The sequence below is a fragment of the Plasmodium gonderi genome (genome assembly GCF_002157705.1).
Source record: "Plasmodium gonderi DNA, contig: Chr10, whole genome shotgun sequence".
Classification (NCBI taxonomy): Eukaryota; Apicomplexa; class Aconoidasida; order Haemosporida; family Plasmodiidae; genus Plasmodium; species Plasmodium gonderi.
The window spans coordinates 1,192,420-1,213,620 of record NW_021628935.1 but is presented as its reverse complement, the minus strand read 5'-3'; the positions used below and the strand labels follow the sequence as shown (position 1 = coordinate 1,213,620).

At 31.5% G+C, this 21,201-nt stretch overlaps 8 protein-coding genes across 8 annotated transcripts; 2 read left to right on the top strand and 6 right to left on the bottom strand.

Moving 5' to 3' along the window:
* On the bottom strand, nucleotides 1–1,686 carry PGO_102560 (hypothetical protein, conserved; the record flags this gene model as incomplete). The annotated part of the gene is made up of 1 exon (XM_028688286.1): nucleotides 1–1,686. One exon carries the CDS (start codon nucleotides 1,684–1,686, stop codon nucleotides 1–3), a length of 1,686 nt encoding a protein of 561 aa, XP_028544087.1.
* Nucleotides 1,687–4,790: 3,104 nt separating this feature from the next.
* PGO_102550 (small ubiquitin-related modifier) lies at nucleotides 4,791–5,317 on the bottom strand (the record flags this gene model as incomplete). The annotated part of the gene is made up of 2 exons (XM_028688285.1): nucleotides 4,791–4,906; nucleotides 5,134–5,317. The coding sequence occupies 2 exons, from the start codon at nucleotides 5,315–5,317 to the stop codon at nucleotides 4,791–4,793; spliced, it is 300 nt and encodes a 99-aa protein (XP_028544086.1).
* Nucleotides 5,318–7,242: 1,925 nt separating this feature from the next.
* On the bottom strand, nucleotides 7,243–8,661 carry PGO_102540 (conserved Plasmodium protein, unknown function; the record flags this gene model as incomplete). Its single annotated transcript, XM_028688284.1, has 6 exons — nucleotides 7,243–7,272; nucleotides 7,527–7,595; nucleotides 7,770–7,854; nucleotides 8,036–8,085; nucleotides 8,262–8,375; nucleotides 8,620–8,661. 6 exons carry the CDS (start codon nucleotides 8,659–8,661, stop codon nucleotides 7,243–7,245), a joined length of 390 nt encoding a protein of 129 aa, XP_028544085.1.
* Nucleotides 8,662–9,402: 741 nt separating this feature from the next.
* Nucleotides 9,403–10,823, top strand: PGO_102530 (hypothetical protein, conserved; the record flags this gene model as incomplete). Its single annotated transcript, XM_028688283.1, has 3 exons — nucleotides 9,403–9,888; nucleotides 10,289–10,403; nucleotides 10,696–10,823. The coding sequence occupies 3 exons, from the start codon at nucleotides 9,403–9,405 to the stop codon at nucleotides 10,821–10,823; spliced, it is 729 nt and encodes a 242-aa protein (XP_028544084.1).
* A 382-nt stretch (nucleotides 10,824–11,205) lies between these two features.
* PGO_102520 (60S ribosomal subunit protein L24) lies at nucleotides 11,206–12,328 on the bottom strand (the record flags this gene model as incomplete). The annotated part of the gene is made up of 3 exons (XM_028688282.1): nucleotides 11,206–11,259; nucleotides 11,578–12,107; nucleotides 12,283–12,328. The coding sequence occupies 3 exons, from the start codon at nucleotides 12,326–12,328 to the stop codon at nucleotides 11,206–11,208; spliced, it is 630 nt and encodes a 209-aa protein (XP_028544083.1).
* Nucleotides 12,329–13,920: 1,592 nt separating this feature from the next.
* PGO_102510 (TATA-box binding protein) lies at nucleotides 13,921–14,700 on the top strand (the record flags this gene model as incomplete). Its single annotated transcript, XM_028688281.1, has 1 exon — nucleotides 13,921–14,700. One exon carries the CDS (start codon nucleotides 13,921–13,923, stop codon nucleotides 14,698–14,700), a length of 780 nt encoding a protein of 259 aa, XP_028544082.1.
* A 429-nt stretch (nucleotides 14,701–15,129) lies between these two features.
* On the bottom strand, nucleotides 15,130–16,155 carry PGO_102500 (hypothetical protein, conserved; the record flags this gene model as incomplete). The annotated part of the gene is made up of 1 exon (XM_028688280.1): nucleotides 15,130–16,155. One exon carries the CDS (start codon nucleotides 16,153–16,155, stop codon nucleotides 15,130–15,132), a length of 1,026 nt encoding a protein of 341 aa, XP_028544081.1.
* A 324-nt stretch (nucleotides 16,156–16,479) lies between these two features.
* Nucleotides 16,480–18,151, bottom strand: PGO_102490 (hypothetical protein, conserved; the record flags this gene model as incomplete). The annotated part of the gene is made up of 5 exons (XM_028688279.1): nucleotides 16,480–16,563; nucleotides 16,781–16,813; nucleotides 17,227–17,246; nucleotides 17,583–17,667; nucleotides 18,002–18,151. Coding segments are annotated over 5 exons (372 nt in total), but the record flags the coding sequence as incomplete, so codon positions are not given.
* Nucleotides 18,152–21,201: the final 3,050 nt, after the last annotated feature.

The following is a 21,201-nucleotide window of genomic DNA, read 5'->3' as shown; positions in this document are numbered from 1 at the left end:
TCATCCCTTCCTGTGGTGAACATTTTGGCCCTTGTGCATTTTTTTAAACTCCTGGTGCTGATAGGAGGTACGCTCGGGGTTCGTGCATACTGTTTCATTATGTCTTCTATACACTTTTCTGCTTCTGTTGCATTTCTTCTTCATAAACGGTCTAATAGGGATTGTAAGTATAAAAATTGTGCATCTATATATGAACACAATGGAGATAAGGATGCACATAAATAAACAAGAGGATATTTTTTTTATCAGCTTGAAAAATAGAAATAATAAATAAAAAAATATATACAAATGGATAGTATTGACTGCCGTGAAAAATATTAGTAGAATGAGCTGATCTTCCAATTTTGGTGGGATTATCCCATTCAATTCTGGATTTATGGAATTAATTTTATTCATTAAAAATTTCGAATTTTTGTGTAATTTATGCACGAAATTGTCCAAGTTGATGTTCCTATATTTATTGTTTAATGATTCAAACATTTTGAAAAAAATGTCATATCTCATTGTGTGCATCATTTTGTAATACAATTTCTCCGCCCTTGAGATAAAATTTGGAGTTTTATTTTTGAGCAACATTATATACTGCTTAAGTAAAGAATGTTCATAAAAGTCCAAAAGTTTTGCTATAGAACTGCTTTCATAAACTATTTTCACATACAATTGCAACCTTTCCATGGTAATAATTGCATACAGCTTAATATATTTCATTATGACATCTTTGAGGTAACAAATCTGGATGAGCATATTAGACAGAAACGTTTTTTCAAATATGATTATATAAAGCGTTTTGTATATTTTGAAAATTTTTATAAAATAACTTTTAACCATACTATAAGAGATTAAATAATCATTATTATCTTTATCAACTTTACCATCTTTATCATCTTTATCCTCCTTGTTGGAGTTCCTTCTACTTTTTGCATAATTCTTTAATTTTAATTCTGCCTCTTCTATTTTTTTTTCTAGTGTAAGAATTTTTTCCCTTAACTCTTCTCCTTCTTTTCCCTTCTTACTTATGTTTTCATGACATTGCATATTTATGTCTTCTATCCGTCCATAGCATTTATCTTCATTTTCCCTGCACACATTCAAGTGTTTTTGGATCTCCTTCAATTGTTCTTTGCATTCACTTAGATTTTTTCCATTGTTCTCAGTGCATTTCTCTAGATTTTTCTGAGCAACTTGGAATTCCTCAAGAATAATTTTTTTTTCGTCTTCACATTTCTTTACTAATTCATTCCAACTTTTTGATTCCTCCTTTCTTTTTCTTTCCGCATAACCACCTAACTTCACTTCCCCTCCTTCCGTCTCTTTATTTTCTCTATGCAGAGTCTCTTCCTGTTCCCTAATCAGTCTATGAATATTATTCAGTTGTTCGTGTTGTTTGTCCTCATTTGTGGTCTCTTCACTTGTTGTCTCTTCATTTGTGGTCTCTTCACTTGTTGTCTCTTCATTTGTGGTCTCTTCACTTGTAGTCTCTTCACTTGTTGTCTCTTCATTTGTGGTCTCTTCACTTGTAGTCTCTTCACTTGTAGTCTCTTCATTTGTGATCTCTCCCCCTGGAAAACTTCTGTTACTCTCCACCACTCCAACATCAGTGATGTCTTCACTTCCCTCCGCAGGATACGTGAATAAATCAGAGGCACATGTTACGAAAAGGAAAAAAAAAAAAGCACATAATTTCATTTTAAATTATGTTAATATCTACCTCTGTAGCTCTTACTATATTGCAATAAGCTTGCAACTTTTTCGAACCTTTTGCTCGATTTTTTTTTTTTTTTTTTTTTTTTTTTTTATCGTATAGTCAAGCTTAAGTGGTTGGCTTTTGTATGCGCGAAGTTTGCTCTTTGTGCCTTTTCGTTAAGTCCGTTATGTTCGATTGGATTGGTTTGTTTGGGTTGTTTATTTTTTCCTTTTCCCCAATTTGGTTAATTTGGATAATTCGATGCTTTGGATAATTTGCTATTTTGGATAATTCGCTATTTTGGATAATTCGCTATTTTGAATAATTTGCTATTGTTTCTTTTTTTTTCTTATCCTTATTTTCCCTATTTTTGCTTTTTCCCCCAATTTCCCCTTTTTTTCTGCTCTAAATCCTTCGATTTTTTCTTTTCTGCAAGGACTCATGCAAAACGCTCCACCAAAAAATTCTTTGCAATTTTGCTGTCCCTTAGACACCATGTGGCAACAACCCTCCGTCTGCGCATGTGTATATCACCCTAAGTGTAAATGTACGTATATATAATATTTTTTTTTTTTTTTTTTTTTCCCTGTTTCTTATTTTATTTTTTCTTCACTTTTCTTTCCCCTTTTTTTTTTTTTTTTTTTTTTTTTTTCCTTCTTTTGTTTGCCTATGCGTATGTGTGTTTCATTCGCATCTTCACATAGTCTACAAAACGAGAAAAGGAAAAATTAGGTTCTCAAAAGGAAGGAACATTATTTCCACATGTATATATACTTCCTTGACAGGTGGTGGTAATTATAAATTTACTATGTACAATAAGCTCGATTGCGTGAGATAGACAAAAAAAAAGTTCTTATTGTTCTTACTGTTTTTTTTTTTTTTTTTTTTTTTTTTTTTTTTTTCCCTCTGGCTTGTATACATGCGCATTCGTGCATAAGTAAGAGTGTGTAGATAAGATACACAAATGAATACTTGAAAAGTCTTAGGAAAATACACATGTAGATTTTGTATACATGTCTGTAAATGAGGAACCATATATAGGATTGCAAGGGGGGGAAAAAAAAAAAATATATATATATACTTTATATTCTCGTCCCACTTAAGATAAGTAATATATACATTATACTTATAAAGGGGGAAATTTTCATGTAAGCACAAGGTAAGAACGTTCGAAATTTTTCTTTACATTTTCAACTTATTTATTTTTTTTTTTTTTATGGTAATGGGACAAGGAGAAAGAACTTTTTTTTTTTTTTTTTTTTTTTCACGTTTGATAAGTTATTTTACCATTTTCTATTTCCCTGCCATGATTCCCAATTGAAAAAGAATATCAAAATGGAATAAATTAACAACTGAAGTCAAGGAGTGTAACGTGATGGAGGGGGTTCAAAAAAAAAAAAAAAAAAAAAAAAAAAAAAGATTTCATATAGTGTGTGTATGTGCCCAAATGGAGATATGTACAAGTAAACATATGGATAGTTATATATATAGACACATTGGGTTGGTCATATTTTCCTTTTTATTTTTCCAGTTCGACAACTTCCTACCAGAATAATTATTTCTTATAGATGAGAAAAAATGTGTGTTGGGAGTTTGTTTATCTGTGTGAGTGTAGAATGGTGTGTGTGTGTGTGTATATATATAGGGAAAGTGTGGTTCGGGGTGTAGACAATTTCCCGTGTACATTATATTTTAACAAGCTATTCCCCGTAAGTTAAAAAATAAAACCAAATAGAATAAAATAAAATGAAAACTTCTATTCTTCTTAAATGAGGAAAATAGCGCAACGCTTAATTATATAAGCACATGGTGAAGGAATTCCCTTTTTCCATTACTACCATTGGGACATAATTACATGTACGATTAATGAATGTCGTAGTAGTAAATCATTAGACAGACCATTTATGTTCTGACAAAATGAAGCCGTGCATTGGAGAAGAAAAAGAAAAACTGCAATTCGTTCACATGCAACAATGAACGCTACGGGAGTTTGGACAAATGAGCAAATCTCTCGCTTTTCAAACACACACACAAAAAAATAAAACAGGGAAAAAATGAAGTAAAAATATGGTAAAAATAATGCAAAAATAAGATAAATAAAACTAGGTGGAATTAAATCGGATGCGATAAAATTTAACAAAGCAACAACATCAACCAGGCGTTATTCGTGACAATTTTGTAAGCCCGTTTTTTACATTTCAAATGTCGGGTAGGTCAATAATATAAGCAGAAGAAGATTTAAATGTTGCTCATTCGAATGCAGTTACAAAATGCTATTCTTTTTCAGCTTTACACACCTACATTGACTTGGTTCAAGTGTCTCAATCGATTGGATCTACACATAGCTTTTACCATATATATATATATATATATATATATATATACATACATATATTGTATACATATTTTATCATAGTAGTAATAGTAAAAAGCATGTGCGATATTGTTGAAATCAAATTAAAATTAAAAAAAATAAAAAAAGGAAAGGAAATATACTCCAAAGAGGAATAATATAACTTATAAAAATTGAAAAGGTTTTTAAAATTATGCAGCAACTGTAAGTGGCGGTGTATGAAGCGATATATATAACAATATAATATTAGATTTAAAATATGAAGAATATGGGAATAGTTGATGGAAAAATAGAGAAGGAAAAAAAAAAAGAAAAAAAAAAAAAAGAAAAGGGATTTTTTGTATGTTTCACTAGTGGTGCACATATATGTGTGTATATATGTATTTCTCCTTTATGTAACTAATGTTTATTTAGTGCATATTTCATTATTTCTCATTTTTGTACACATTTTTTTTTTTTTTTTTTTTTTTTTTTTCCTTGTTAACTGTCTACAAAACATATTATTGTGTCACAAATGAAAAATGATTTCTTCTCTCAATGCACAACACAGTATGAGACTTAACGGTGAGGATGTTCTTTTATATTTTACAATTTTTAGAAAGTTGTTACAAGGTTATCAAAAGGTGATAAATAATATTATCTCAACAATGTTCTTTCCGTATGGAGCTCTACGTGCGGCTTTATCTTCTATTTTCCAATTTGTATATATATATATATATATACATTCCAAATATGTGAAAAAAAATAAAAAAATTAAAAATATCCTCCTGTTTGTTGCACCATCGCGTCAATGACATCTCCATCTTCAATACCCAATTGATCTGGTGTATTTTCCCCATGAATCCTGTCTCCGTCATATAAAAATCGAACTACGGAAAGGAAACAAGTGGTTATTATGTAACATGCGTGAAAAATATGCCACACTGTGTGTGTGTGTGAGTTGGCACAGCAAGGATTCATAAAAGTGTATACAGAAGGATATTAAGGATGCAAAATTGACATGCGATACTGTGCATATATAAAGGCTTATAATTATCCATACAAATGTGCTGACATATATACATAAGTTCACAATCATGAATGTTTTTTTACTCACCTGCTTCCATGGATTGCCCAAGGCGATTGCAATAAACCTCCATCAGTTTCTCTAATTTGGTTTTTCTTTTTATTTTAAAAAATACTTCAGCTCCATCAGGTGATCGTACTTTAACCTGAATGTGTTCTCCTTGGTTGTTGGCTGTTCCACTGGCATTGTTTGCTGCTGAGGGTTCGTCTGCCATCTTTTCTAATATTTTTAAATATTTTTTCTTTTTTTTTTTTTTTTTTTTTTTTTTTTTTCTTTTTTTTTGGCTTAAAATGGTTATATACAAATTTCAGAAACACGAAAAAAAGGAGAAAAAAAAAGAAGAAAAGAAGAAAAGCTTCGGTATGTAATAATTTATTTTTTATTCATAATTCCATTAAAATAAAAAAAATCTTGAACAAACGTTTGGGAATTAAGGAATGCACAGTAAAATGATAAAAAGAAAAAAAATAATAAAAAGTCTTTAATTTTGGAATATAAAGTGACAGTGGAAGTTAGTGCAGGAAAGGATGGGGAGGAAAACCAAATGTTGAGGGTGGAGTACATGGAATTTAAGTGGAAAGGAAAAATATATTAAAAACACACGAGACGAAAGCAAAAATATAAAAAAATATAAAGTTGAAAAAGCGATTAATGCGAAATTTTGCCAATGTATGTGCAAGTGCTTGGGGGAAAACAGAATGTGGGATATGATAAATGGGAAAAGAAAAAAGGAAAAGCAAAAAAAAACAAAAAACAAAATACAAAAAAACGGGGAGGGAGGAAAGAAAACAGCAAAACAGAAAAGAAGAAAAACACATATATATATATGTAAAGATATGTACATGTCAATGAATTATTTCCATTTTATTTCCAGCTAAAACGCTTGCCAAGGTAAAAAAAAAAAAAGAAAAGAAAAAAAAAAGGAAAGGAAACAAAAAAATATATATATATATTCCCACAAGTCACCACACGTGTACCTATACCCTCAACGCCAGTTCGAATTATATTTTTCTCATTCCTCATTGTCATAAATGAGAATACCAGCACATTGTTGTACTACACACAATCTTATCACCTTCGCATAAGTTCCTTTTTTTTTTTATTTTCTTTCTTTGCGTTTTAACCGTTTTTTCTTATAAATCTTCTTCGTCAAACGAGAAAAAGTAATTCCTTCTTTTTTTCACTCTGAATATTCAAAATAGTGTGAGGAAAGGAAATTGGAAAAAGAGTTAATAAGGTGACCTGTAGGATTGTGTACCCATAACAATTTTTCAGTACGTAGAAAAGTTTCCCTCCTTTTGATACGTTTCACCTCTTCAACAGTTCATTCAGAGGTATTGTGTGTGTGCGTGTCATTCCTTTTTTCTTATCTTTTATTTTTGGCCGTTTCTGCACATATACCAAAATGAATTTGCGCCAAGTATAATGTATGAGGGGAAACAAGAACCCAGAAATAATATCGATATAATACTAACCTAATACTGATATAATACTGACCTAATACTGACCTAATGCTGACCTAATACTGACAGAACGCAAACGAAATGGCACCATACGTGAAAATACAAAAAGGTGATACACCAGACTTAACGAGGAACCGTCAACTCCTCTGTCCTGTTTGTGCCAAGCATTCACAACTAGTCGCATTTATAGCTACACACAGAAACACACCATATTGGTGAACTTAGTATTGTATTATTATAATTATGGAGGGGCAAAAAAAAAAAAAAATAAAATAAATGGAATAAATAATAGTACACTAGGAATATTTTATGTATTTAATTTCTAACATAACTAGATTGCTATTTAATTTAGTTTCAATTCCCTTGGGACGGTATTCTTTTCTTCGAAATTGTCATATGTACGTTTACACATTTGTGTGCCTTCAATAAATAGTGTAACTTTTTTTTTTAGGAAAATATCATCATACTCATCTACCAAAATCACACAAATACAAACATGAACAAATAAATACACACAAAAACAACAACACGTTTTTACCCATATTTGACATGTACAGATTGTTATATATGCACATATATATGAACCCCTAGGAATATATCCACATGATCATTAGAGACGGCGAACTACTCCAACTGCGCACTGCAGATTCATAACGGCTTAAGCCACGTAATCCTTTTAAGCAGTTTGGTTTGCTTCTCTCTCAATCTGTAAGAAAAAAATAAAAAAGGGGAAAGGGTATGTGGAAAAACAAATGCACGTCAGTGTTTGGACAGCTAAGAAAAACAAATGCACGTCAGTGTTTGGACAGCTAAGAAAAACAAATGCACGTCAGTGTTTGGACAGCTAAGAAAAACAAATGCACGTCAGTGTTTGGACAGCTAAGAAAAACAAATGCATATCATTGTTTGTATCGCTAAGAAAAACATATTTATAAAAAAAAAAATAAAAAAAAATGTTACACTTTCATGGGTCTGCATATATTGATCCTTCAAGTTGGACAACTTGTCTATTAGCTTTTTTCGGAGTTCCTAATTAAGAAAAATAAAGAGGCCTTTGAATTAATACATATGAGAATGTCTGTGTATACATACATAATTGTTTCATTCTCTAATATTTTCACAAGAATAGTATGAACATAGGTATTCCATTTTCGTTCATCCCCCCTTTTTTTTTTTTTTTTTTTTTTTTCCCATAAATTTTACCACTAAATGCGGGGTATGCTTGTCGTATTGGGCCATTTCCTCTTTAAGTTCGTTTCTCAGGTCTTCTCGTGGTTTTTTGATAAAGCTGCAAAAAAGGGGTCGCGGGGAATTTTCCCCAATAAACATATACAACAGTATAACTACATACCTATATAACAACATGACGGTGGTTACAACACAACAGAAAGAGAAGCCATATATAATTCTCTTCATCCATTAATGAAATAAATTCATACTGAATTTTTTCTCCATTTCCCTCAACTTACATTTTGGACACCTTTCTGAAGCACTCCTGCTGATCTGTGGTGTTTTCAATCTTTCAAGCGGAATGGTGAGAAGGGAGGGGGAGGGGATAAAAGGGGAAAGGGAAATTCTTTGTAGCGACAAATTTATGAGTGTAATAGACATCCAATTGTGCGTTTTCGATTTTGTACATCCAGTTCTGTGTATGCACAACTAAGTGCACAAGGGTTGTATATCTATTTGCCTCACCGTTTCTATAGCCGCTTCGCATTTTTTCCTAAAATACTGTTCACTACCTAAGATGGCCTTCAATCTATTGTTCTGTTGCAAAGTAATTTCAATCAGCTTGGATATTTCTTTTAACTTGGGAGAAGAGACAAAATATGAGGTGAAAGGGGATGGGGATTTGTGTGAATGATAAAATGTTGAAGTATTCACATTAGAACGAGCAAAAAAAAAAAAAAAAAAAAGGTGTAATAATAGGCCGCATATAAATACACAGGTGGTATCTTTCCACAAGGGTTGCTTACACACATGTGGGCATACATATATATGTATGTATGTTCAAGGTTCCCTCCTTTTTTTTATGTATACTTTTTCCACCTACCCGTTTTAGCAAATTCAGGTGATTTTCACTCATTGATGCCATTTTATCGTTTTAAAAAAAAAAAAAAAAAAAAAAAGAGAGGGAAAAATTGGGAAAAAAAGAAGTTCCTAATTTGAGACTTATTTTTGTGTACTTAATGGGGCATTATTTTAGGATGTAAAGTGAATTTTTTCATTCCTCCCTTGATTGTTATGCAACGAAAAAAAAAAAAAAAAAAAAAAAAAAGTAAACGATGAAAAAGTAAAATATAATTTGTTTATTTTATTTTATTATTTTATTTTATTTTTTTTTTTGTTTTTTTCCCGTGCATTCGATAGTTCATTCGCTTTTCACAACGCCTTTTCAGGGTGTATCATAATTTACCTAATTCCTGACAAGATGATACCAAATGCACGAGTATATTTGTATTTCCAAACTTGAGCCTCCTTTTACGTAGAATTTGTTAATTGGCCATTGGAAGTGACATTTGGGATTGATACCTGGATGTGACATTTGGAATTGACATTTGGAATTGACCATTGGAAGTGACATTTGGAATTGACATTTGGAATTGACCATTGGAAGTGACATTTGGAATTGACATTTGGAATTGACCATTGGAAGTGACATTTGGAATTGACCATTGGAAGTGACATTTGGAATTGACATTTGGAATTGACCTTTGGAAGTAACATTTGGAAGTTTGAATAGATTTTCCCTCTGCGCTTCGCTTTTGAGCCAGTACCCAACGGCCCCCATCTCTCTGCTAATTAGCAGCTTCTTCACCTCTAACATATCGACAGGATGAACGATTTTCAACCCAATGATGTTATGTATGTTTTGCATAACTCCACTCTATACTTCCTTCTATACGCAGCTGTTCAGATAAGTCAATACATTTTTCACATTCTTTACAATAATAAAGTAATTCAAACTTACTTTTTCAAATACCAGAAAAAAATTAAAAAGACCTACTGCCAGTACACGAAATCGAGTGAGTATCAAGATATTAGTAACAAAATAGAACATTTAAAGAAAAAAATAAAAAAATACACTAAACTTATAGAAGAAAATAAAAAATCGAACAAGCATATGAATGAATATGATTTGTTAATATTAAATGGGAAGTTTACCAGGAAGCTTTTAAAGGAAGAAAAAAATTTAAACGATTTGAATAACTTACTTGAACAGGAAAATCAGGGAGATTATTTATTCCACGCTTGTGATATTCTTTCATCTTTGGTGACCTCGAACAGTGTGCTTGCTAACGTCCTTCGCACCCAAATAACCGTATGACATGCCATGAGTTCGATGCATTAAATGCAACACAACAAGTGCTATACTGGTGTGATACATTGAGAGGGAACATTCCCATAAGGAGAAAGAGGGAGTGTTCCAGTAGAGAGAGTAAACACACTTTTGTATCTCGTGCACTCAACATATTTATTATGAACAAGTTGGTAATTCATTCCATTGGAGGAAAGCGAGGGAAAATATTTCCGTTGCTACAAACTTTTGTGTTGTCTATGTTCATTGACCGTTACATATATATGGACATATGACAAAAGAGCTTAATAAACACGTTAACACGCTACAAACTTTTTTTCATGAGTATATCCTATATTATTCCATTTATTTATTTTTTTAAGTTTATATATTTTTTTTATTTTATTTACTTATTTTTTTTCAGGTAACCTTTCTGTTCCTGTACCTGAAATACCTCTCCTGTCAAAACGCAAAATTGTCTCACGTGTCAACCGAAATGGACATATGGTTTGGGAAACATTTTAAGATAATTTCCACAGGTAAATCACACTTTTTTTTTTTGTTTTTTTTTCCAATTCATGTTTTGGCATCATCCCATGGAGATGGGGGGGAAAAAAGGAGGAGAAGAAGAAGAAGAAGAAGAAGAAGAAGAAGAAGATGAAAAAAAAGAAGCGAATTCTAATAATCTCCAATGATGCATCAAGTGGAGGAAAAACGTTTTACCATTGTTACATAATAATCATTTATTCATCAATAAATCATGCTTCCCCACTTCCCTCACTCCCCTTTTTTTTTTTTTTTTTTTTTTTTTTATTGATTTCCTATCTGTAGAACCTTGGGCGAATAACCTGATTAATTTATTGTATGGATACAACACAGCGCACGTGGTTTTTCTCACGCTCAAGCAGAACGTTTCCAATTTGTTTATCAAATCAGAAGTTAAGATGAAAACAGTATAATTATTTTTAGAGTTCCCCTAGTTTGGGCATATATATACAAGTTATACACATATGTATATATGGTATGTTGGTAAAAAAAAAAAAAAAATTAATTAAACAAAAATGGCCAATAAGAAGGGAGTACACATATATATATGCACATTTTTGTGGGGATCGTTTGTGATTTCTTACTCAGTTCCTTCCTCATTCGTCTATTTGCACACTTTGGTAAACTTTCTGATTTTTTGATTTTTTTTTTTTTTTTGGTGAATTTAACTCCCCTTAAAAAAAAAAAAAAAAAAACACACACATGCACTTGAATCCCCTAAACTTCTCCCCACAGAAGGGGAATAAAAATAATAAACAACATACATAAAATTTTGATCTAATTTGTTGATAAAAGTCACATGATGGTGGCTAATTCCAAATTTCTGTTTTCTTTGTGGTATTCGGATCTCTGCAATTGTGGAAAAAAAAAGTGTATCGAACAAATATGAGTACAACATATTCGTAAATATATGAGCAGTAAAATGTGTATATAGATACATACATATATATATGTGAATACTGAAAATTTGGCCACACTACATTCGGTGCAATTACGAATGTGTTAACTTAGGAATTGCAGAACACCGGTGATGAAATAGAATGAATCAAATAATTTTGTATACTCTCAATGTGCATATATATATATGCACAATATACAAGAATTATGCATAGAACTTTTTTTTTTTTTTTTTTTTTTTTTTTTTTTTTCCCCTCTTGTTGGCCTTACTTGTGAATCCCTAATAGAGTTGATATCCGCAGAAAATTTATGACCGGTCTGCTCTATATCATTAACAATGAGATTTGCTTGTTCAAATGTATCCTTGACTAAACTAAAATCGATATTCTTATTTTTGTGTTCAGAAATAAGTTCGTTAAGCACATTTTCATATTGCGTATTTTTTAAAAGAGCTGGATTTTTTTTAATATAATTCAAAGATAAGTTGATTTTTTTTTCTGAGACTTGTTTTATTCTATTTTTATAAAATCTCATTTTTCTTTTTTCTTTAATTTCATCAATTTTTTTTATAGCATTAATTGTTTTAATATATAAATTTCGATCATATTTTACTGGTTCGCTTCTAATCTTTTCAAATTCAAATGTTTTGTCAGCAATTAGTTCCTTATTTCTTTCTTTTCTGTATACTTTTGTCCACTTCACTTTACGTGGATTATGTTTAGCCTTGAAATGCTTGTGGCACTTGCTGCGACAAAAGCGGAAGATGTTTGCATCGTTTCGTATGAAGAATATGCCGTGCCCTGGGGTGAAAAAAAAAAAAAAAAAAAAAAAAAAATATAAGTATCGATACTGTTGTAGTAGTGGTGTGGACATGATATGGAAATCATCTTTCCCTCATTTATATGGTTGAACTCTGTATACACACAATATTGAAAAAAGTTCGTGCATGAAAAAGGTTATCTCATTTTTTATTACCTGGGTAAATGTTTCCCGAGCAGTACCAACATTTCTCTATTCTCATTCTGAGGTCTGGAAATAAAGAAAAATTAAACTATTAAAAAAAAAAAAAAAAAAAAAAATTATTCTGATAGTCTAGGAAAGTTATTGGCCATTAACGGATTTTCAAAGAGTATTTTTATAGATGTGAAAAACAAGGAGTTTCTCTAAAATGGGTTGGTCAGTCATCAGTTATACAACAAGCACTGTTTAAGTTCAGGTTGCTCCTGCTTCTTATCTAGGGAGTAATTCGTGTAGAGTACGATTACTACAAGGGTCATCGTTAATTGTTATAGATACATAATATCCATTGGCAAGGTCGTTTTAGTAATTTCACTCTTGAGTTTTTTTTTTTTTTTAATTTTTAATGTTTATTTTTTCATTTATTTATTTATTTTATTTTTTAATCATTCTGTGATCAAATCTTGGACACAACCTGGGCTCATTACTCTGTTGGTCACCTGCCCTATAGCTGTTCAATGATTGATTTTGATCGTCCCTTTGTGTTAACTTAAATGGTTATGTTTTCTTTTCTTTTCTTTTCCATTTAACTATGTACCAATGAGTACTGAAATTCTTCTTTGTTCACGTAACCGTGAATACCGCCTATGTGTCGTTATTTTTTTTAATTTATTTTATTTTTAATTTATTATTATCACTATTTTTTTTTTTTTTTTTTTTTTTTTAAATCCTTAAAATGCTTCTCCCTTTGTGTTTTTTAGTGAAAAAAAAAAAAAAAAAAAAAAAAAAAAAAAAAAAAAAAAAAGCTGCGCAACTTTGGAAACTACAAATACAATTTGGATAGAGAATAAATTAAGTGAACAAGTCAGGAAAATTAAAATTATTTTATTTTATTTTTTTTTTTTTTAGGTATATGTAATGTATGAACGCTGCTTTTAGTTTTTTTTTTTTTTTTTTTCTCAATTTTGCTCTCTATTTTTGTGGCCAATTTTTTCCCCGTTTTGCTCTATATTTTTTATGTCCAGCGTTTGCAACTGAAGCAATATGAAGCAATTTGAAGCAATTTTTGTCAAAGGTTGAGAAAAGAAAACAATATCTCTTTACTATAAAATGACCATTTGTGACCTTTAAAAACACACCTTTATTCGAGGAGTGATATCTTATCATTTCTGCATCCAAAAGAAGTAAAAAAATGTGCAGAAATTTGCTTTAAGTTTATGCATTTTGTAAAAATGTGAATATTGGATAAGCCATCAAAAAATATATAGTAAATATCCTTCTCCCTAACCTACCTACACTTGTTAGTCCAAATCCCTTTAAAAATTCGAAGAACGGGAAAGCACCCCTATAAAACTTTGCTCAAGTAGTAAATCAACCAACAGAATTTTATCAAGCCATCTGGATGTATATTCAAAGCAGGGACGGGCCATTTGATATATTTCTTTTTTTGAATCATGTTCAAAGAAAATCCCCTTGGATCGTCCTAAAACGAGAGTAACCTGCGTGACAAAAATAATCAGGGTGTTGAGAATAACCATAGCGACAAGAATAACTTATTACATTGTTGTTGTTTTTTTTTTTTTTTTTTTTTTTTTTTTACTTTTTTCCTGATGACTCCCATTTGATCTCCACTTTGAAATGACTGATCCAGACCAAATGAACATCAACATCAGTTGTGATTTGGGTGATCCAAGTACACTTCTCCGGGATGACGAGGTGAGTGAAAAGAGTATGAAGGAATTTTTAGATGAGAATGACATATTCGAAGGGCACTGTCAGGGGAATGACATATTAGAAAGGTACAATCTGGGGTGTGAGAAAGGCGCAAATTTAGAAATAGATGAAGTTGCATCAGAAAAGCAATCAAAGAATAAACTAGTGCATAAAAATATAACATTAAACATACATAACATAATAGCATCAGCCAACGTGTGTACAGAAGTTGATTTAAGGCTAATAGCTATTTCTATACGAAATGCAGAATATAACCCAAGTAAAATAAATACACTGATTGTTCGATTGAACAAACCAAAATGTACAGCTTTAATTTTTAAAAATGGCAGAATCATGTTGACAGGAACAAAGACAAAAGGTGAAGCGATACATGGATGCAAAAAAATTGGAAAAATAATTAAAATTGTAACAAATGAATATGTAAAATTGGAAGGATTCAAAATTGAAAACATTATTGCTAGCGCTGATTGTAACATGCCAATACGACTAGAAATGCTGGCACATGATCATAAGGAATATTGCAATTATGAACCTGAGTTATTTGCTGGCTTGGTGTACAGGTATAAACCTACATCTAAGTTGAAATCTGTCATTTTGATTTTCGTCTCAGGGAAAATTATCATCACTGGTTGTAAATCAGTTCAGAAACTCTACACAGTTTTTCAGGACATTTACAACGTCCTCTATCAGTACAGAAGTTGATTTCTCATTTCTAGCTCCCCTGCAAAAGATAATATAATTTCCGTTTCTTCTGCATATGAAAATAAATGTAACTCTTTTTATGTTCCACAGACATTTGCCTTTCCCCCTATTGTATACATATATATATATATATATATATATATATATATATATATATATATATGTATATACATACGTACATATATTTATAGGGGAGGTACCGCTCTTGTGGGGGTCATTATTATCATTAAATATTTGAAATTTCACTCGACCTCTTCTCCCATTTGTTTTACTTTACAGTGTTTTACACTATATTTTTTTTTTTTTTTTAAACTTTTTTCCTTTTTTTGTCCTTTTTTTGCCTCTTTTTTTTTTTTTTTGTGTGAATGAAAGAGGGCCACAATATGGATTAATTTGAAAATTTGGCATATGCACGGGCGAACCAGACCGCTAAAAGAACATGTGTCTTGCACCTCCCCCAAGCAAGGGATCCCTATGCTGTGCATAAAGAGCGTGCAAATTGTGAATGTTAAAAATGTTGTTGAAATTAGCGAGAGAAGTAGAGTTATTGTCGCCTTTTATTTTTTTAATTTTACTCAAATTACGTAAAATAAATTTTTGTCTCCTAGCTTTGATCAATGCAGAGGTGAACCAAACTGTCCTTAAAATTTTTACCCATTGTTTTGTACTTGGTCTTGCATTTAATTTTGATAATTCATAATAACTGTAAAGTAACCTTTCATTAAATCGTATTAATGAGTGATGAACTTTTTTTAATTTCATTTCATCAATCAATTGAAAACAATCTTTTATTTTGTCCCCTTTCGAAATTATCAATTTCCCATGTAATAAAATACTATATGACACTTCATCTTTTAAATGGTACATTTTCAATTCTTCATAAAGCTTTTCAAAATCTTTTTCATTATTTCGTTTAAGTGTAATCCATATTCTTTTGTGCAATTTGTTTTTATACTTTTGAATTTCATAATCCTCTTTCGATATTTCAAGTATTTCTCCATCGCTTTCATTATTCATACATGGTGATAAAACATCACTTTCTCCATTAGCTACAGGTATATTTTTCGAAATATTTTCAGGACTTGTCTTATTATTATTCACACTGTTTATTGGTAAACAATTTCTTCTTCTGGATTCTTCTAACCCATGATGTTTTTTTGTCTCAGTGCTCAATAATTCCATTTTTCTTTTCATTTTTGAAGATAAGTAATATTTTACCTCATCAGTACTACGACAAGTTTGGCTATCACCATGTAGCGCCCCCCCATTCTTTTTTTTTAGTTTGGCATTTGGAAAGTACTTAACAATTATATCGTTAAAGTTAGGTTTGTCACTTTTTATTCTTATATCCGAGGGTTTCATCCTCTCTTCTACTTTCCTTGCAAAAGTTCTTCTCATTACAAGAGGAGACCCAACAAACTCTCGTATATACACAGTATTTGTACAGCTGTTCATTTTTTTTCTCTTCGTTATAATGTGTGCATGTTGATCCATGCGAGTTGTGTAACAACTTTGGATGAAGTTTTCACTTGACTGAATTTGTGCTTTGCGTGGAAGTATTTTTAAAATACAGAAAAGTGGGGACTGTTCAATCAGTTGGTAATTATTCAGAGAAAAAACAAAAAAAAAAAAAAAAAAAAAAAAGGGATAATGCTAGCAAGAAAGGAGGTAACATCAGTATGGAACCAGGTAATAAAACAGAAAAAACAAAGAGCAGAAAAGTCTCTCAAGGTGCTAATTAGTTTATCCTTTTAACCATGCCATATGTTCATCAATGTATCAACTTCTTTCATAATCGAAAAACTGTAAAGCGTCTTTTAAAAGTGTGACTAGAATGTCTGCGGTCCTCTCCTTCTTTTCGCTCTGAGAGGAGGAGGAAGGGGCGGACAGCGAATTGGGAAAAGGAAAAAAAGTAAATGCAAAAAAAAAAATTAATGTAAAATAATGAAAGGCAAAACAAGGTAAAGCAAAAAAAAAAAAAAAAAAAAAAAAAAAAAAAAAAATGTAGAACATGGGGTGGAGTTGTGATATCCCTCTCTTTTGCCACAAGCTTTCTCATTTAATAATTTTTTTTCCATACTAAGTCGTGTTTGAATCTTCGCATGGCTTTGTTCTGAGGTGAATGGGGGTGGGAGAGGGCAAGCAGAATGCATTCATGTGGAAGCAAATTTATGGTAAAAGGGTATAGTGACAAATTGTGATGCAAAATTGTCGCGAAAATTTGTGGGTTGGGAATACGTAAAATCTTATAAAGGAAGCTCTATGTACATAACGGAGTTATTCACATGTCCCTCAATTGTATTTCCCTCATGAACTTCTCGTTCGTTCATCCGTTCATCCGTTCATCCGTTCATTTTTTTTTTTTTTTTTTTTTGAGTATTGCACCAACGAATAAGTCATCTATTATATATATGTGCACACTGTTTCAATGTCCGATGTGCATATATATATTTTTCGCAAATGTTTGACAATGGAAAGACATAAAAAAAAAAAATAAAATAAAAATAACATTTTCGATCTGCTTACATCCTTCTTTTTCAATTCATCTATATAAGTGATAAGGTGGGAATGTAGAAGGGAAAATCTTATGAGGGCTGGATAGGGTATTTGATGAAACGGCATGAATCTCATTAAAGAGGGAATATATTTTCACACATTCATCATACGTTTATACAACTTTCGCTCATATCGAATGGAATGATAAGGGCATGCACGGGAAGGGGACTAGGTGTGGGGTACATACTGATAACACTCATTTTGTATCACCCAACAGTATACATTGCTTTTGATATTTTTTGCATCTTTCCATCTTTCCATTTTTGCTCTTTTTTTGACAGTTCGTTTTTACGCATTCACAAGGTTTATGCATTTTTCAGATTAACCCTCTATGACATCAACGGTGTTTGCAGCCTCTGTAGCGAAATTGAAAACTGTGTAAGGGGGGTCAGTGATTTCCAATTCGGCCAGCTGCAAGGGGATCAAATAATAATAAAAAAAAAAAAATAAAATAATAGTAAAAAGAGAGGATAAACGGATGATGAAACGTGCCTATGGAAGAAATGTCTAGGAAATTATTTCAAGTGCATCACATATTTATGAAAATGAGGATTAGTCGATAGGTGAATTGAAAGGGATTTCCTCTTTTAGTGCATCTTAAAGGGATACGCAGAAGTTTTCTTTTTTTGGGACTTTTTTTTTTGGAGATTTTTTTTTTTTTTTTTTCGTTTTGTTCTATGTACCAACGGTTGACTAGCTAAGCCATTCCTTGCCCCTTTTTTATTTTTTATTTTTCATTTTACACCTTGGATTCAAGAAAAACAAAAGGCCTCTCCTTTGGAACCATTCCCCGGATATATTTGATTGACCTATACCGCTTCATCAGGGAAAGCAAAAGAACAAAGAATGCGAAAAAATACTTAAACATGCACATTTTGATGATTGGATTTTCAATCGTTTCGAAACTGAGTGTGTGTGGGATTGGGGGGGTGGCAAAAAAGGGGGAGAAAGAAAAGGAAAAAAAAAAAAAAAAAAAAAAAAACCAGGAAAAACAAAACAAAGCACAGCTCAAGGGGAAATGCAAATAAAACTCAAAATGTGTGGATCCTTGAAATTGCTGCGATTCTCACTCAACACTATTGATTACAAAAACGCGGTATATATATATATATGCACACGTGCACACGGAATTTGACGAATTAATAAATAATCCACATGAGAATGAAAAATTATGCAAAGAATAAGTGACACAAAAAAAAAATTTAATCTATATGAACAAGAGGGGGTGGGGGGGGAGAAAGAAAAGGAAAAAAAAAAAAAAAAAAAAAATCTAAGGTGCAACGACGTTGGAACTGTAGGGGGCGTAAAATGGAAAAAAATGTTCAGAAAAAGATAAAAACAATGAGACCATTTAGTTCCACATAATGTTTGTGCACATTTAGGAATTTCGATTCATGTTTACACTTTTTCACACATACAAATGCATTTCAAAAGAAAATGGATGCATGTCATCTGTATTTACACCGCTATGAAGGAAAATGCATTCTCACTTCCTGCTTTGCAAAGGGGGATTATTTTGTTTTGTTCTTTGGTTTTATTTGCTTTTCCTTGCCTTGCTTTGCTTTGACTTTTTTTTTTTTTTTTTTTCTGATGTACTTGAATAAGGTCAAATAGAAAGAAGTCCACATGAGAAAATGTGTATTTTGTTAAAGGAATTTTTTTTTTCAATTTCGCTAAATCTAGAGCTTTGATTTTGATCTGGATAGGAAGGTGTCGAGGGGTCTATCTCTTTCATTTTGTGGCCTAATATTTTAGTAGCATCTTTGGCAGCATTCGTGGCAGCATTTGTGGCAGCATCTGTGGCAGCATCTGTGGCAGCATTTGTGGAAATACTTTATGCCAATATTTCGACCATACTTAGCGCAACCATCTTGCGATTCCACGGTGTATCACTTCTTTTTCTCCATCACTCTGTCCATCTTATGGTACTATTCCACAAAATTTCTTTTTTGTTTTTTCTTTCTTTTTCTTGAAAATTGATGCAACGAAAAACAACGATACGAAGGGAACTTCTATAAAAGTGTAAAGGGGGGAAAAAAAAAAAAAAAAAAAAAAAAAAAAAAAAAAAAATTATCGCAAAAAAATTGGAGCAAAAATTTCTCATTTTCACCGCAAAGTGAACCACGTGCACACATATTTATCCAGCAAATAAAAAGGAAAATAAAAAAAAAAAAAATATAATAATAATAATAAATAAATAAATGTAAAACCACTAAAACGAGTTTTCTACATTGAGAAAATACACTCTACACTATAAATTTTTGCATTAACCTTTTCGCATATGTATATAGGCTTATTAAGATTTTCTATCCCTTGATAGCAAAACTCTCTTTTTTTTTTTTTTTTTTTTTTTTTTTTTTCCTGCCTTTGTTTACATTGTACCAGTGTATGCAAATTGCAAGAAAAAAGGTTGAGAAAGTAGGGGATCATTCTTACACACCTTATTCTCATTTTCGAAAATTTTAAGAATATTATCTTATTGAAAATTTTTTGGAAAATATCTTATTATCCAAAATTTGATTATCAAATTTTATTATCGAAATTTTTTAATATATTGGATTTTCTAAAACATTATGTGTATTTAAGATTTTGTCAAATCGAACATGGTGAATCTGATAAGAACCCCTGTCTATCAACTCTTTTCTCTTTTTATTTTCAAATAAAGGTGCCCAAAGTATGTAAATGGCGCTTTTACTAATATTTTCAATGAGATAATGAAAATACCATTGTGTCCTTGGTATCGAAACATAGTGTAGTTAAAGGGGGGGGAGGTGGAGAGAGACAGGTCTCTTTGTTTGACCATAAATTTGCTGCATATATTCTACACATGTTTTGACTACTCTTGTCCAATTTTTTTATCCTTTTTTTTTTTTTTTTTTTTTTTTTTTTTTGATCCAATTTTCGACTCCTATTCGTGGAGTAACCAAAGTGAAAACGACTCCAGAGGAAAAGGTGGGAAACTAAGGGTGATAAAGCGTCGAAATAAGGACGGTAGAGAGTCTAAATAAGGACGAAAAACAAAAATCTTAAGGCAAACAAATGAACAGACGAACTAGTAATTACAACCAGATGAAAACAGAGGGAGACAACAAACATCAAGTTGTCGAAGCTAAGGAGAATAAATACAGCTTGAGAAATAAATCAACGGAAAAGTGGGCACGTTCAAAAATCCAAGATAATGAAACATTCAAAAGTAAGTCATCTTACCCTCTCAATTGTAACCCTTCAACTAATTCGAAAAAAAAATTAGAGAATCAACATAACAATAATGGAATGAATGAAGAAATGTTTAGTATGATGGAAAGGGGATCAACCGAAGGGGAAAACTTCAGTAGAGAGGTCAAAAGTGGATCAAGCAAAATGGGGTCATGCAAAATGGGGCCAAGCAAAATGGGGTTATGCAAAATGGGGCCATGCAAAATCGGGCCATGCAAAATCGGGCCATGCAAAACCCGGATAAACAACTTGCATAACACAAAACAGATAGCACATTTAAAAACAAATCAAATAAAGCATGAAATGACACACATCTGTGCGCATCCAGGCACTTACCAAAGTAAAGTAAGTAACTTCAGGCACTATAAAAAAAGCGAAATCACCAAAAATATCATTCCTAGAAAGCATAATGAGATTATGCATAGAGAGAAAATTCTAATCGATTTGTTAAAAATGTCAGAAGGAAAACTCTTAAATCCGTCACAGAATCATTCAAATGATAGGATCTCCTTTCAGGAAAGTGTTAAAAAAAAGACCATATCAAACAAGGTGTTTCATAATGAAGAAGATAATATCTGTCAAAACCCCATTTTAACATTTGATACAAGGAACTGCAAATCTTCGCGTAGTCATAGTGGTTCTACTAATGACTGTATGAGAGCAGAAAAATTTGGGGAACAAAATAAAAAAATACAAAACTTTATCAACACGGAGACGAAGATGGAGACG